Below are 15,914 nucleotides of genomic sequence, written 5' to 3' on the forward strand. Positions count from 1 at the left end.
AAAAATATTTTTGTCGGAGAAAATTTGGCGACGTCGATCTTTGGTTTATACAGTTTTTTCCCTGTTAGGTCGGCAGAAGTCGTCGTTTCCCGGACGAAGGGGCCCAACATTATTCCAAGGTTGCAATATTACCTCAAACGATTAACTTGAGAAATTTCTGTTAAAAATTTAGCCAATTTTAGCACATAATCAAAATCAAGTTAGAAATCACTGGAATATTCAGTCGGCACCGACAGTTTTACGCTACAAATACGATTGAAGCGTTCAAATAAAATTACTTTCCTTCTTGTGGAAAACTACGAAAAGAGGCGCGGATTTCTGAGGCTTAATTCTGCCGTGCTATGGAAAAATACCGTATGAGCATTCGACTGTTGCCAACTTTCTCCCGGCAAAATATTCACTTTTAAGGAAACCATCAAACATTTTTCTTTGACATTTTCTGATACTTTAGATCTGAGTTCGATGAGAGTTTTCTGAAAAAGCGAAAGAAGATATTTACGAATTTCCCAGGGAATTCGCATTTTCATCGTAGGAGATTTGGCAACGCTCGATGTTCATACGGCATTATTCCTTAGCCCGGCAGTAAAATTCGCGGCGATCGATGATATTGGGCAGGAAGTAGGTAACCTTGCTGGATCATTTGATGCATGGTGATGATCACATCGTCGCTCCTCTGGTTGACTTAAGGGCGTACCTGGAATTCCGCATGAGCCCCCGAAAGCGCGGATTTATACGTAAAACAAGGCTCACGAGAAAACCGAGATACGTCCTCACGTCGGAGGAGCGACAGCATGAGGCCAGGAGTCAATGAGGCGGTTGCCTGTTCGACTGAAAATTAAACCGACCCGAAGAACGTGAAATCAGGATTTGTTACTTCCACTCAACAACCGTGTTCACGAAGGAGCTGCCGAGATGCCGTACTTGCTAGCCAAAACCGCATAACTAGGAAAGAAAATGCCTAGCAGATAAGTGGTTTTCGCCGAGCGGCGCAGCGCAACGGGCAACCCAACACCCGAGTGACGATTTCGACTGCAGATGACACGCGTAATTAAGATACAAGGTGAATTTCCGTTTCCAAGGCCTGGGCTAGTTTCGATTCAATTACCTCGGCCAATCTGGGACGTTCTCCTAGCCGCCTTTTTCGCTATCCGCATTGTGCAGCTCCGAAATAAGGTATTGATTTGTAATTGATAGAGATGATTATCAAGCTCGAGGTGTACTAGTCTAGACAGCCGTTGCTCTGGAGGCACCAGGCCCAATACCCAGTGACTTTTTAAAGTTAGAGAAAAGTTTAGAGAAGCAGAATCCACCGTGGAAAAAAACCTCGCTATACAGTCATCGACGTCTATGCATCGAATGCGGGGTCTTATATCCAAAGATAATTCTGCCTTCATTTTTCTGAACTTTGCCATTTTTTGGGTTGAAAATTAATATGATTCGTTAAGCTCATACACAGGAGCTATGCCTGTCTTTTGCCGCCGCCTTCTCAATCGTTTTGAAACATCAATAAAAACCATCAGATGAACGTGCCGGCGGGGGGGGGGGTGTTCATAAGACGCGTTTATTCGTGTTGGACACATTTTTTGCGAAAGCCCTATCAACACTACTAGCAAAAATTCATGTAACTTAGCGCGAAAGTTAAATTCCGTAAACCTATCTCTGTGTGGACAAGGTCTTATATTTACATGAAATGAACGAAAATATTATGAGAGAACAAACATAAATGTGCTTTAATAATTTTAAATTCCGCCGCCGCACCGCGCTGACCGTACTATGTTTGGCGCAATGCTTGAAGTATTCATGCAGACTTGTAGGCGCTATTCGTTTCACGCCGCGCCGCCCGCTGCTGACCGCAGCGACCGCGCTGTCTTTGACGCAATGCGTGAAGTATTCATGCAGTCTTGTAGGCGCTAATATGTGTTACATGCCGACCGCCGCGCCGCGCCGAAGGTTTCTCCTGTTCATCTCAAGTTCTTGTCATCATTGCTCTCTGCGCCGCGCCGTTCCAGGCCAAATTCTGTGTTCGGTTTCTCTCTTAGTCTTAACTCGACTAATTAAAGGTGCAGTCTATTGTGTCACAGGAAGACGACAAAATTAGAGATATACTCTCGGGAAATGAGAGATTTTGTCACTTTTCCTCGTTTGTAATTTTTTCTCTGAATCCGATTTTTCTGTATAGCTACATTTAAAAAAATTGGGCCGCGGCCCATGTGGCCACCCCCTAAATCCGGCCCTAGCTACTAGACAAACTGAAACATCGAGCTCGGGTTGACCGAAAGGTCAGCGCGACTTTGCTAACATAATAAACCCGATCATGGATGGATAAAAGGACTTAATTTTGCAATTAGGAACTACAATCTCCAACTCATTTGAGAAACAACGTAAGTGCCGACAGTTAATAGCCGATTGGTCCTTCTTTGGATGAGCTAAGGTTCCTTATCGCAAAATGAAGTCCAAATGATAAGATGTCGAACTGACAACACTGAGCGGCACCCCACACCGCGGGAGGCGGGAAGTACGACTGGACGCGGGACTTTCAAAAGGGCAGGCGGGCGCCCTGGGGTCCGATTCTGCGCGTCACACACGTGGGCGCCTCACGAGTTGCGAGGCGTGAGGACTTTCGCCCATTTCAATCGCATCTTACGACTCACGTCAAAATCTTCATAATTCTATTGAGCAAATAAATGAGCTTTCAGCTGCAGCCTCAGGCGCCGCTCCGAATAGAGAGCGTCTGTTTTTGATTTCATCGGAAATTTGAATGCAAATTGATGAAGAGAAATGATGTAAGTGGATGATTTCTAGAAACTGGAATCTAGTGCAAATTGCAGAGAGAAATTGCAAAATTGGATAATTTCTAGAGACTGGAATCTATCAGAAACATGACTTGCATTTTTCCTCATTTACCGAAAGAAAAATATTTTTTTCTTGTAATTTTTGTTCTCCTTTCCTTTATGTTTGTTTGTTTGCTTTTTGTGAACGGATTATTTCATTTTCAATGGCATTACTTAGTTACTAGACGACGTTTCTTTGGAAGAAGAAAAAGAAGAGAAAATAAAATTTGATGTAGGTATATGTGCGTATTCCCCGCTGTGTCAAGCTGACATCGCCGTAAAATTTGCAACATTTGAGTAATACTTCATACTCCATGGGTTGGTGATCACATAATAGGAATTGAAGGAAAAGAGCGGCGGTTTGTATATGATGACTAAATCTCAGATAAGATAACATTTATCCGAATATTAATCGTCTTGTTGTCTTACAAACAATGATAAGGATGATAAACATACGTCCAGGAATTTCAATAAAATCAATTCGACACTTTCATTTATGGCACTGATAAATGAGAGAATTAGGATGATTCACTGTCTAGAAGTGCACTGACACGGAGACTTGTCAGTGATTGATTACTTAAGCGTGTGGTCGATTTTCTTGTAATCTCATTCCACTTTTACTGAAACATTGCACTTTTTCAATAAATAATATTATCCGACATATCCTCCGCCTCTTCGTGGTCTAAAATTAAGGCTACCTGATGAGCATCTTCATAAAATTCAGGGTTTTTTTTTTTTTTTTTTTTTTTTTTTTAATCACTGCTACTGTTGATAATTTTCTACGTGAGAGTGAAGGGGTTGTTAGCCATCACAGTTGAAATTAATCGTACGTCAACTTGTCATTCAACTGTATTAGAAGGAAAAATTTAGGATTAAAGGAAATGCAATAAACAGAAAATGGGTGAGGCGTGATGGTGGTTGATTTAAGAATAAGTACATTTTAAAAAAAAAATGGGGGGATAAGGGCGGAGAGAGGAAAATCTAAATTATTTGGTTTGCTCAATCAGAGGAGAAAAAAGGGGTAGGTAGTCCTGTACCTAAACTAGCTTTTAAATTTCTTCATTCGAGATGGAAACTCGAAGTAGCACAGACTATATCTAATCTTATCTGTACTAAAGAGCAATTCGGACACTCAGCTACATTAAAAAAAAGCGAAAATAAAAAAATACTTCTATTCGCAGTGTGAAGATGCATTCATAGTAACATCACGAACACTGTGACTCAGAGGCAAATAGGTTCAAAAAAATGATGAAAAAAATAAAATTATCACGGAACCAGGCACACTATAGAATTACTGAAAAAAGGCGATTTTTTATTTTTGTTTGGCTCGACATCAAAATATACGCGAAGCATCTAAATATGTACACTGGCGGCAAAGGAAATGTTGATTATGTAAAAACAGCACAGACAAAACAACCCACTAGGTACAGTAGGTAGGAGCCAGCGCAAATGTTGACACATCGAGAGCAAACTTAGCCGAGTGATAAGATACGGAGAATATCAACGATATGTCTTACCTGTTATGACGATCGGACTAAACGAGTAATCCTTCCGGGTGCAAGCTCATTGGCAGTGCGAAATGCCACATAAATTTCAAAGACATGGCTCGCTCACGACTGAATTTGATCATACTGGGTGAAATGTTACCGTCGCGACTCGGGCGAGAACTAGGTTACATCACAGTTTCACCATGAAATTTGAGAGGAAATCACTTCATGACTCGGATCCGCAGCCGGTTCGCCGTTCGACATGAAAGGAAGGACGCGGAATGACTAAACTACAACGTCCCGCAATGAAGCCGAGTTCGGAATGACATGCCGAGTTTTCGAAGGAACTAGCTGTGCGGACGAACTGGGCGACAGGCGATTTTCATGATAACGTGAAAGTAGACTGGAGAAGTAAATTGCCTCGTCCCGCACAGATATAACGCAAGCGCCGCTCCGCCAACGTGAAAAATCGATCATACTTTGAGCGCGCTCTGTCGCCCTTATCCGCAACTCTCGTCTCGGTGCCTTAAAACGATGAACGAACAACGATTTGAGAACTTCATCGCAGATTCAAATTCGACCGCGAAACGGTCGTGGGCGGTATTATGATTTTTTAGGAGGGGGGGCTGAGGGGTGTCTCACTGTCTCATCCAGGGTGCGATGGGAGGGGGGGGGGGTGTTAAAAACTTAACTACGGTACTTTTCTAGCTCAAAAAAGAAGCGTTCGGAAATTCGTCTAGCTTTTCTTGGGGGACCGAGGGAGCCTCCCTCGGAAAATTTTGAAAAATTGCGTCATCTCAGGACTGGGCCGGATTTACTTACTTGCCGCCCATGGGCAGCCTGTATTTTGCCGCCCCCTTCTCATTTGTTATGAAACATTAATAAGAACCATTAAATGAACGTGCCGGAAGGGGAGGGGTTCATAAGACGCGTTTACTCGTGTTGGGCACATTTTTTTGCGAGCGCCCTGTCAACACTATACTAGCAAAAGTTCCCTGAACTTAGTGCGAAAGTTATGTTCCGTAAACCTATCTCTGTGTGACAAGGCCTTCCATTTATATGAAATGAACGTAAAAATAATGACAGAACAAACATAAATGTGGTTTAATAATTTTAACTTCCGCCGCCGCGCCGGGCTGACCGCTCTGTGTTTGGCGCAATGCGTGAAGTATTCCCACAGTCTTGTGTGCGTTTGACGCAATGCATGAAGTATTCATGCAGTCTTGTAGGCGCTATGCGTTTCACGCCGCTCGCTGCTGACGGGAGCGACCGCATTGTCTTTGACGCAATGCGTGAAGTATTCATGCAGTCTTGTAGGCGCTAATATGTGTTACATGCCGACCGCTGCGCTGCGCCGAAGGTTTCTCCGTTTCATCTTAAGTTCTCGTCATCATTGCTCTCTGCGCCGCGCCATTCCAGACCAAATTTCGTGTTCGGTTTCTCTCTTAATCTTAACTCGACTAATTAAAGGTGCTGTCTATTGTATCACAGAAAGACGACTAAATTAGAAATATACTATCAGGAAATGAGAAATTTTGTCACCTTTTCTCGTTTGTAATTTTTTTCTGATTCCGATTTTTCTTTATAGCTACATTTAAAAATACTAGCTGCTTCAGCTCGCTACGCTCGCTTGCGCCGCTAGCCGGTGGCTTCGCCCCCTGGACCCCCAGTCACTCGCTCCGCGAGTGAATGTTGGCTCGCGAAGCGAGCCAAATTTTGCTACTACGAGTAATTAGAGGACTTCCTGGAGGAAAAATGATAAATTCAAAAACAAAGAATAAGAAACTGATAATGATAACCACCTACTTCTAGAAAAAGAAACATCTTTGAAAAATAAAAACCACTCCTTGAAAAGAAAATCAAAACACTTTGTGAAAATTTAACGGTGCGAAAGGGTGAACATTAATTACCGATTCTCTTGGAAGAACACATGAGCTGCTGTAAAAAAGTTAATTATTAATAAAACCTGTGCTGCCGTAAAAAGGAAAATTATCTTCTGAAAAATACACATCAAAATTAAGTAATTTTCATGTAAAAAAAAAACTATAATGATAAAATCAAGAAAGCAAAACTCTAGACGCACTACTGAGAAACCTGGACAAACCGAGAACTGATTATGAGCAATGCGACGGAGGAAATGCGTAGTAGGTGTTCCGAGTCCGACGGCATAAGAAAGGGAGTGATACTGACAAAGGACCCATGCCAGAGCAGAAGGGTGACACGTACTAACGGCAGGTAGGGATAGGTTTACGTGGAGAGGGAAACGGAAAATCAGAGGGTGGGAGGTCCCCCAACCATATGACTCGTCCAGCGGCAAAGACGAAAATATTTCGTCATCAAATCGAGGTAAATTTTGCAACGTCGGTCGCGCAAATTGAAAAACTAAGGAATGTTGGCACGTCTACAGCCTAAGAGCTTTTATTTAAAACAAATCCGAGCAAAATCGGTCCAGTAGTTTCCGAGATCGAATTAGCACAAACTGTCCAACGTCAAAAACGCAAGCATGTCGTTATCAAATCGAGGTAAATTTTGCAACGTCGGTCGTGCAAATCGAAAAACTAAGGAATGTTGGCACGTCTACAGCCTAAGAGCTTTCATTTAAAACAAATCCGAGCAAAATCGGTCCAGTAGTTTCCGAGATCGAATTAGCACAAACTGTCCAACGTCAAAAACGCAAGCATGTCGTTATCAAATCGAGGTAAATTTTGCAACGTCGGTCGTGCAAATCGAAAAACTAAGGAATGTTGGCACGTCTACAGCCTAAGAGCTTTCATTTAAAACAAATCCGAGCAAAATCGGTCCAGTAGTTTCCGAGATCGAATTAGCACAAACTGTATGAGGCCAAAAAAGGCCTTAGGATATTAAAAAATAAAAAAAATATAGAAAAGGCCTTAGGATATTAAATATATAGATTGCAAAATGAGTGTGGATGTCCATGATGCATACACGAAATATTGAAGGCGCTTCGGCTACTTTGCCCGTGCGGCGATATATGTCTCGCGCGTTGAGGAGTTTTCCGGAAGATGCTTAGCCCGCATGATTGAGGGGTATAAGACATTACATAGACTGAGTTAGGCTTCCTCGATTTTCAGTCGCCCCCTCCTCTGAAAGCTACGGGATGCGGATGCTACCGCTCGCTGTAGGTATGATTTTTTCTTACACTTTGGTGTATGCAATAATGTGGAATCACAACTATAACGTGATGACCTGAAGGTGAACAGTCTACGGTCTGATGGTTCCTATAAAAGAGGACCGAAACTTATAATCTAATTAAGAGACATAACTTGGAGTTGTAGATACCCCGGCACAGCCCTTGGATTTTGAGTAGATTAGATACGGCAGGTAGATGATTCACGCCTGTGTTGGCAAATCCACTACTATATGACGTGCCCATAGTGGCAGATTATGATTTTATCTACTCAGAATTGTTAGATGTAATTATGTATTATAAGGATGTCCGGAAAATGCTAATGATCTGTAGCTCGGATTGTGAACAGAATGGTTAACACACCAAAGTTTTTTCTCGACCGAAATTCGTATATTACAAAATATTTAAACACAGACAGCGTGAAAGTAAGGAAATGGAAGGAAAAGTAACGTACAATAAGAAAGAGAAAATTGTCGGAGTATATTCAATGGATGACTTCACTTTTTGAGTTGACGTTACTTCAATTTTAAGTCCTTCTCCCTTTTTTCTCATGTCGGATAAACTCCAGTTCCTGGAAATGAAATCGTACATTTGTGAATTGCTGAAATGCTGAAATGAGACACTGACAAGGCAAGAGTAAAGGGGATAGTGCGGCGGTTTGTACATATGTGAATGTGTTGAATCAGATTTTCATTTGATTTTCAAAATTTGGCCGGCAGAGACCTCCATGTAGGTAACCCCAAGATCCGAGGGAGTCGATTTTATACGACCCGCTTTCAAACAAGAGAGTTTCGATCTCAGGCTACGAATCATAGTATTAAGTTTCATGTAAACGGATTCGCCTTCATTTGAGAGGATCGACCAAATGCGCACCCACGAGCAATAATAGTGGTATCTTAATAACAGGTGATTCGTTATTTTGATACCCCATTATTCCGACGAGGGAAACAAATCGCAACTATTCCGATGAGAATGAGCCCATATTCGACTATACTATCAATGAAGGCAATTATTGTCATTTTCATGCAAATCCATGATTAATTACGAATAAATCGAGAGCTCGTTGACGGTCCAGAAAAACCATAAAAAAAAGTCTTTTGGATTCAGAGTCCAGACTCCTAAAAACTTTGACGGTTTGTGAATGCAACTATTCAGATATTATACTCCTAGCTGGTCGCACTGAAAACAAAATGTCGTAAACGAACACTACTCACCTCATCTTTCCTTTGACGGAGAGAATCGATCGCAGGTTCTTTGAAATTTGAATCTAAAGCAGGATCATCTGGGACTTTCGCGACTAAAGTGGTTTCCTGCAAAAGGACCAGATCCATGACATAAAAAGAAATGGTTATAAGAAATTAAAAGAAAAAAAAGTTAGAGAATATCTGAATGGAACTTCGGTTGGACCACAGCACTTAAAGTGGCATGTCCATGTGCACCGGCAATAGTTTGAACCAAGTTTGAACTATTTTCTGTTCAGGGGGGCAATGAGATCATTTATTTTTTGCGGGAGTCTGGCGGTATTGAACGCTTACAACATAACCATGACTGAGGTTGAAAAATCCGTATTCTCGCTGAAACCTGTAAAAAATCGCCGATTTTTTTTATTTTTTGAAAAAAAATATCCGAAGTGCCCACATCTTTAAAATTTTCTCTGGATGCAATTGAATTATTGCAGAGGTGTACTCAAAATTCCAAGAAAAATGGTTGGTTTCCCACTAAAAAGAATATAACACGAGTAAATTGGAGATGCGCATTTTTCGACTTTAGCCATTGATAAGATGATCAAATTTTTATGGGAGGGAGGGGGAGGAAGGTGGTGGGCATTCTAGAAAGTTGGCACGACTACCCCTCTCCCTTATCAATAAGTGGATAAATATTTGTAGGGCGCTTGGAAGGAGAGCTCCCACAACACGTAACATTTAGTTTCCACATGGTGCTACAATTATTAAAGACCGAAGTTGGTAGTATTAGAGGGCGGAAAGAAAAGTTGAATTAACAATGCGGTAAATTTTGAAAACTTAACATGCACGTTTACTTACCTGTTCAAATTGACTGGTGAAAATCTGCTTGTACTTTTCGAAGGATCCAGGACCATTTACGTCTGTTCTTTGCTCAATGTTTGCAAAGGAGTCAGTTCCAGCAGGAATGAAAAGTGGTTTATTATGATCTAAATTTACGACTTTACTAAAAAGAAGAGATTGAAAGAGCTCAGAAAAAGAAAATTGTGAAATTACCGCCAGTAACTTACGAAATGGCGGTACATTTACTCGTATACAATTTCAATGCTGTTTGTTTACATGACTAAGGGCAACCCCCCCCCCCCCCCCCCCGCACACTAAAGTATTTCCCTAGATTAATTTATGTATTAATATTAGTTCTTATTGTAGGATTATATAAATGATGAACAAGGCTTTGAGATCTGATGATTTGAGAAGAGTAGAAGTTTTAAACAATTTATATAATTCGAACTTATGAGGAGAACAAATAATTTCTATTAGAAAAAGGGAAAACATATTTTCTAGTTTCAGATCATCAATATTATCGTCTTTCCAGATTGTTCAACGTTGTTAGCGACAAACGTTAGCATGATTACCAACAAATTTTAGCTGTTGCTTTCCATGGTTGACGTTGACGCTCATCCGGAGAGAGAGCGTCAATTCAAATATCGCGCGCTTCCGTCGTCGTGATTTCCCGCTCACTCATTGGCTCACTGCTCGATGTTGCGCGGTGGAATGGCGCGAAATGCACACGGTTGCCAAATTGACGCTCTCTCAACGCACAAGCGTTTGTAGGGAGGAAGAGGTAGCAGCCACGTTTTCAAAGTAGGTGATAGCTTTTGCACGATACCCCTGATTACAGCATGTCAGAATGTAATCAAATCAAATCAATTTTAGTAGTGTTATTACAAAATTAGAATTTCACTCACTCATGAACGGTTGATTTTGGATTGATCAGAAATTCTTTAGTCTTTTTGGTCAAGCTGGCATCATTGGATGAATAGAAAATTATCGAGGCGCCATTTAAATGAGCAACAAATCTTAAGCACTGACAGACTATTCGTTTTTTCTGAGGTTCCAGACTTTGAAACTTGTCGTATTTTCCACCGATAATAACCAGAGGCACGGGAAAGGGTTCTTGACCATTTTCTTTCTGAAATACAAAAACACTGTTATGCTGTTGACAATTTGTAAAATTTTAAAAATCCTCGATACTAAAATTATGGCACCCAGAGGGTACAAATGACGCGTATGACATGACGTAGCGATGGCCAAAGTGCGAGATCAAGCATCTCTGTTTGCGACAGGGCCGGATTAAGGGGATAGCCACATGGGCCGCGGCCCATGGCGGCAAAATGTAGGGAGCGGCAAATTTTGCAATGGTTTTAAATGTAGGTATTAAAAAGAGAGAGAAAAAAATCTGATTCAGAAAATAAATTACAAACGAGAAAATGCGACAATATCTCTCATTTCCTGAGAGTAAAAGCACAGTAATTTCTAATTTTGTCGTCTTTCGGTGATACAAGAGACAACACCTTCAATTAGTCGAGTTTAGAAAGAAACCAAACACGCAACTTGACATTGGAACGGAGCGGCGCGGCGGTCGGCATAAAACGCATAGTGCCTACAAGACTGCATGAATACTTCAGGCATTGCGTCAAACACACTGCGGTCAACAGTAGTCGGCTTGAAACGCATAGCGCCTACAAGACTGCATGAATACTTCACGCATTGCGCCAATACAGTGCGGTCGGCGCGGCGGTGGAAGTTAACATTTTTAACCACATTTATGTTTGTTCTTTCATAAATTTTTCGTTCGTTTTTTATAAGTGGAAGGTCTTGTCCAAACAGGGATGGGTTTAGGAAACTGAACTCTTGTTAGTGTTGACAGGGCTTTCACAAAAAATGTGCCCATCGCGAGTAAACGCGTCTCATGCACCCCTCCTCCACCTCTGCTACAAACTCTGAGAGGCCTTCTTCTCCAACTTACATGGAATTTCAGCACAATTTGGCTGTTATGAGAAACTAAAACAACCAAATATCATAGCTACTCAATAGTCTAAAATCATAAATGTGACGCATAGGCATAACGCGATACGCACAGGTTGAGGCGCGCGCTTTGGGATGTGGGCTGCGAAGAGGTCGTACTTGCAATTAAACAAGGTAAAAATGGTCATTCACTTGTTTACGGAGAAAAAATATAAAAATTTGGGACGAAAACAAGGGACGAATGTATTTCTGGTGTTAAATTTTGATAATTTAATATAAAATCAGGACTTACCTCATAATGAGGAGCCTCAAGTTTGCTGATAGATTTATTTTCTAGGACAGCAGTCTCTGCAGCACGGAGGCATGCTTCTAATGTGTTCCACAGGCTCTTCAACGATGATAAATCTAACATTAAGATAATCATCAATGAATTGACCTTTAAGTTTGACAAAACTGAGATCATCGGAGTAGATGAGATGCCACCACCTAGTTCCCAAACGTGAAAAACATCCTTTACCTAGATGCAAAAATTAGCAGGACTGAGCGACTTACATGAGAAAAGGATGCCATTCTTTACTTTAAGAACGAAATACACACAGTGGTCTTGAAGCAAAAAAAAGTCGACAAAAATTTACCCAAAAACGGTTTGCAGACGGTCTGAAAGCGTTTTATGTGCGAAAACAATTCGCCTTCAGCTGCGCCTGCAGCAATTGTTCTTCCGAGAATGTTGTGCGTGCTGACCTCAGCTCATTACATACTTGACTCTCTGAAGGCGCTTAATGTGCGGAAGTACAGCACCCTGTTGGAAAACAACAGAAGTGAGATTGAATGAATCGCTCAATCTCAACTTCGTTCGTTCTCCAATGGACTGCGCTACTTGCGCAAATGAAACACCTTCAAAAAGTCGAGTATGTAATGAGCTAAAATCAGCACGCACAGCATAATCGTAACAACAATTGCTGCAGACGCAGCTGAAGACAAACTGTTCAGTTAAAAAAAAAGAGCATGGGTAGTCTGCAGGCAAGTAACGAGAGGGTATGTGTTCGATCAACGAAAAATTAGAACGTGAACCAATCAAAACAGATTCAATGGACAAATAATTTTTTTTTAAAAAAACGGATTAAAATTAGAGGAAAACTTGCTTCTACGGAGGAAATTTCATATGGCCATAAGCCGAAATTAGAATTAGCCAAAATCTCGATTTTTCACGATTTTGAGTCCACACTAACCATAGACTCACTCCCTGCAAACCGTTTTTGGGTGCATTTTTATCGAATTGTCATTTTGCTTCAAGACTGCTGTAAACATGTGTAGGTATAGATGGCCAAAGTGCGAAACCACGTATCTCCATTGCCATAGAGGGATGTCGAGTGGCCTCTTTGTGATTATTATTCCCAGGTTTTATATTCCTTTCAAGTATTGTCATGCTAAATAAAAACATGGTTTGGACATTCGAGAGCTGCCAAAATTTCCTCCTATAATATATTCATTTTTGAGGAGTGGGATGCAAGATTTCCTCTAGAAATTTTCAGAAAATTTACATCTGATCGCGAAGAAAATTTTCTGGAAAATTTGAGCAGATATATTCAAAAATGTCCCTAAAAATTCATATTTAATTGAAGGAAACTTGGCAACGTCTGAGATCTCATAGACGTTCTTCCTTGTCACGGCGACATAGGAGCAAAAAAAATCACTGACGACTCCTCAACACGCGGAACGCATATCGCCGCACGGGCTAGGTAGCCAAAGCGCCTTCAATATTTTGTGTATGCATCATGGACATCCACAGAGCTCGAATAGTTGCATTCAGGCGTTGACTTCGTGATTATATTGTGTCCGCCCACCGAGATATTAGCTGGAAGCGACTGACTTTGATTTTATGGAAATGTATCCACGGGAAAAAAGTCTACTGTCTAAGTTGGAATTTCTTTTTAGTAGGTAGAGATTTCTTGTAGAAATGGGTCGAAAAAATCAAATCCCGAGGTTTCGACGGAAAACTTTTAAGCACTCTAAAAAATAGAAAGAGTAGAAGTTCTTAAAAGCCATCAGATGTTGCAAAGATTGCGTACATAGGTTCCTCATTATGGTAGGATTTCAATGGGTATAATCAGGGTCTCAGCTTTAATTGCCTCTTAACTGTTCGTTACGGCTAGAGTCCCTTGCTATTTCCGAATCAATGGTATCCAATCCATGTAGATGTGCTTAGTCAGTGACAAAAGCCTCCTCAGAATTGTCAAAGAGATTATAAGTGATTTTTTTTAAAAAAAAATTTGCAGTGCATAAGTACATCCTCTTTCAAGAAGATTCCTGATTGGTAAACTGGTTTTAGTCAGAACTGTAGAAAATTTAAAATAAGAAGTACAGATGACGTGGGGACACTTACGAGACTTTTGTTGGATTTTCTAAAAAATACATACTCCAAAGCTAAGGTTGGTTTCGGAACTTCATTTTTATCAAAAAATTGAAGTATTAAAGATGATTTACCCTTGAAAAATAAATAAATAAATGAGTATAAATGGCATTAACAAAAATTACATTTGCACTTTAGTAAGCAGACATTTTTTTCACTGAAAACTGTTCAATGTTATATGTTTCTTTAAAATGAAATTATTCATGTAGGTAGTACTAAGATCGTATGCAATGGACAATTGCCTCAAAAATAGCAAACTTGGCACGAGTAGGTAGATAATTTAGAGTAGCTGATGCTCTTTAAAAATAAAAACTAGAAGAGCAGCAAAAATTACTTGATTATTTTCGACTAATCTATCGAAACACTAAGAACCATAAACGTGTTAAGTTTCCTCCTCCCTCATTTCATGCACCAAGGAAAACAGTAAAATTCTGTTTTAATAAAATAAAGTTATCTTGATTTACCTAAAATCATGATAATTAATGAAAAATTAGGCTTCAAATTGGTATCGGTAATCTTAATTAAGGCATAGGTACAAATTTTAATTATTCATGCAGAAGGAATAGAATATTCTTACAACAGATTCATCACCGATGAAGAACAGAGCATACTCATTTGATGAGCCTCCTTTGGACTGAGCACGACTCTTTGCAATCGATTTGGCTACATCTCGAATAACCGGATTTCTGTTTAAAAAATATATTTAAAAGATACGAGTGATTATGAGTGAGTAAAATATTTTTGGATGGAAGAGCGGGAATTAAGACTACAAATTATACAGAATGCTGAGCTTAGGAGGAGCTCTTCGCAGGTAAGATTCTTCATTTTCAAATAAATGAGTATGTATTCCATCTATTATGGGTGCAAAATTTCATTCTTTTTCTTCAAAACTAACAAGGTATTGTATGATAAATATGTTTCTTTTGAAGAAGAATTACCGAGATTCTGTGGATACAGAACTACAACAGTATATGTATTTTAGAAGTAATTCATGAGGGGTTTTATAGGCCAAAAAAATTCTATAGAGTCAGAGAGGAGCAGAGGGAACGACACACATGCCAAATAATTGCGACTTGCAGTCAACATTACTTTCACAGTTTTCCTTAGTAAGATATTTTTTGAAGAGTATGGCAGCTTACCTAGACATTGGGTTCCTCAGAGCATGACAAATTTACTATTAATATCTAATTTTCTCCTTTAGGGCAGGTTAAGGTGCTCTATGTTTACATATAAACGAGGTTTATGAAGCAGCAACATGTTCCTCAAGATTGTGATAGCCCAATACTGAAACTCATGACAGGAGACCAGCAACTGTTATGTTATTATTTGTGTGATGCCTTGTCACCATGGTAACCACGGGTTTAAACACAAAATTGGGTTATTCTTGGCTATACATAGCAGAATGAGTGAGAAAAGAACTTGTTCTGATGAAAATGTTTATATTTTGGTACTTCATGTTTTTTGTTTCACTGCATTTTCTGAAGGAAATGCACTATTTCTTTTTTGTAAGCTGTTATCTTCTATTTAATGTCAGAGACTTGAAATATTTTCATCCAGTAACATTTAGAAAAACAAACAATATTTTGAAATAGCTATATTTACTGTGGAATACTTATTTTCTTAAAGAACATTTAATTTGATCTTTGAACTGAACATTTTATAGAAAAATTTGAAACCGCTGAACAACTGAGCTTCCACGTTGACTCAAATACCTTCATTATGACTAAGTATTATCATAGTTGAAGTAAAAAACGATGTGGAACTATGTTCTCTAATACGACTTTTACAATTGAAAAGCAAGTGGCCGTTAAATACAAAAACAAAAAACAAAAAAAAAATATTACACGGATGCATCACTGTCTAAAACGAATGAACCTTTTCAACTTCTAGAGAAAGAGTGCAAATCCATCATTCTAGGCCTGAGTGATGTGAGTGCATGACTTACTTCCTTAAAAATTAAAAGTAGGAAAAGAAGAACATTGTTTCATTAATTAACGACCTTTATTAAATTAAAATTCACAAATATTTTTCCTTTTCCTTTTTCAAAAA

General features: G+C 39.7%; 2 protein-coding genes across 3 annotated transcripts in view; both read right to left on the minus strand.

Annotated features, from left to right (window-relative positions):
* The window catches only part of numb (NUMB endocytic adaptor protein), a 104,786-nt gene extending 100,026 nt beyond the window's left edge, over nucleotides 1–4,760 (minus strand). For both annotated transcript variants that reach the window (XM_019061239.2, XM_072298162.1), the window contains exon 1: nucleotides 4,349–4,760. The gene's annotated coding sequence lies outside the window, so the exon portion shown is untranslated. The remainder of the gene's footprint in view (nucleotides 1–4,348) is intronic.
* A 3,088-nt stretch (nucleotides 4,761–7,848) lies between these two features.
* On the minus strand, nucleotides 7,849–15,793 carry LOC109043834 (cytoplasmic dynein 2 light intermediate chain 1). The gene is made up of 8 exons (XM_072298164.1): nucleotides 15,005–15,793; nucleotides 14,443–14,551; nucleotides 13,839–13,940; nucleotides 11,748–11,972; nucleotides 10,396–10,619; nucleotides 9,509–9,653; nucleotides 8,681–8,776; nucleotides 7,849–8,037 (listed from the first exon to the last, which is right to left on the minus strand). The coding sequence occupies exons 1-8, from the start codon at nucleotides 15,010–15,012 to the stop codon at nucleotides 7,993–7,995; spliced, it is 954 nt and encodes a 317-aa protein (XP_072154265.1). The 5' UTR covers nucleotides 15,013–15,793; the 3' UTR covers nucleotides 7,849–7,992.
* Nucleotides 15,794–15,914: the final 121 nt, after the last annotated feature.

This window comes from Bemisia tabaci, chromosome 3, assembly GCF_918797505.1.
Source record: "Bemisia tabaci chromosome 3, PGI_BMITA_v3".
Classification (NCBI taxonomy): domain Eukaryota; kingdom Metazoa; phylum Arthropoda; class Insecta; order Hemiptera; family Aleyrodidae; genus Bemisia; species Bemisia tabaci.

Bases quoted from the DNA above. Each gene is read 5' to 3' on its own strand.
- LOC109043834 (XM_072298164.1), bottom strand. The intron at 11,973-13,838 runs GTAAGTGTCCCC...TTTTGCATCTAG, and splicing joins GAAAATCCAACAAAAGTCTC to GTAAAGGATGTTTTTCACGT. The intron at 10,620-11,747 runs GTAAGTCCTGAT...TTTGTATTTCAG, and splicing joins TTGAGGCTCCTCATTATGAG to AAAGAAAATGGTCAAGAACC.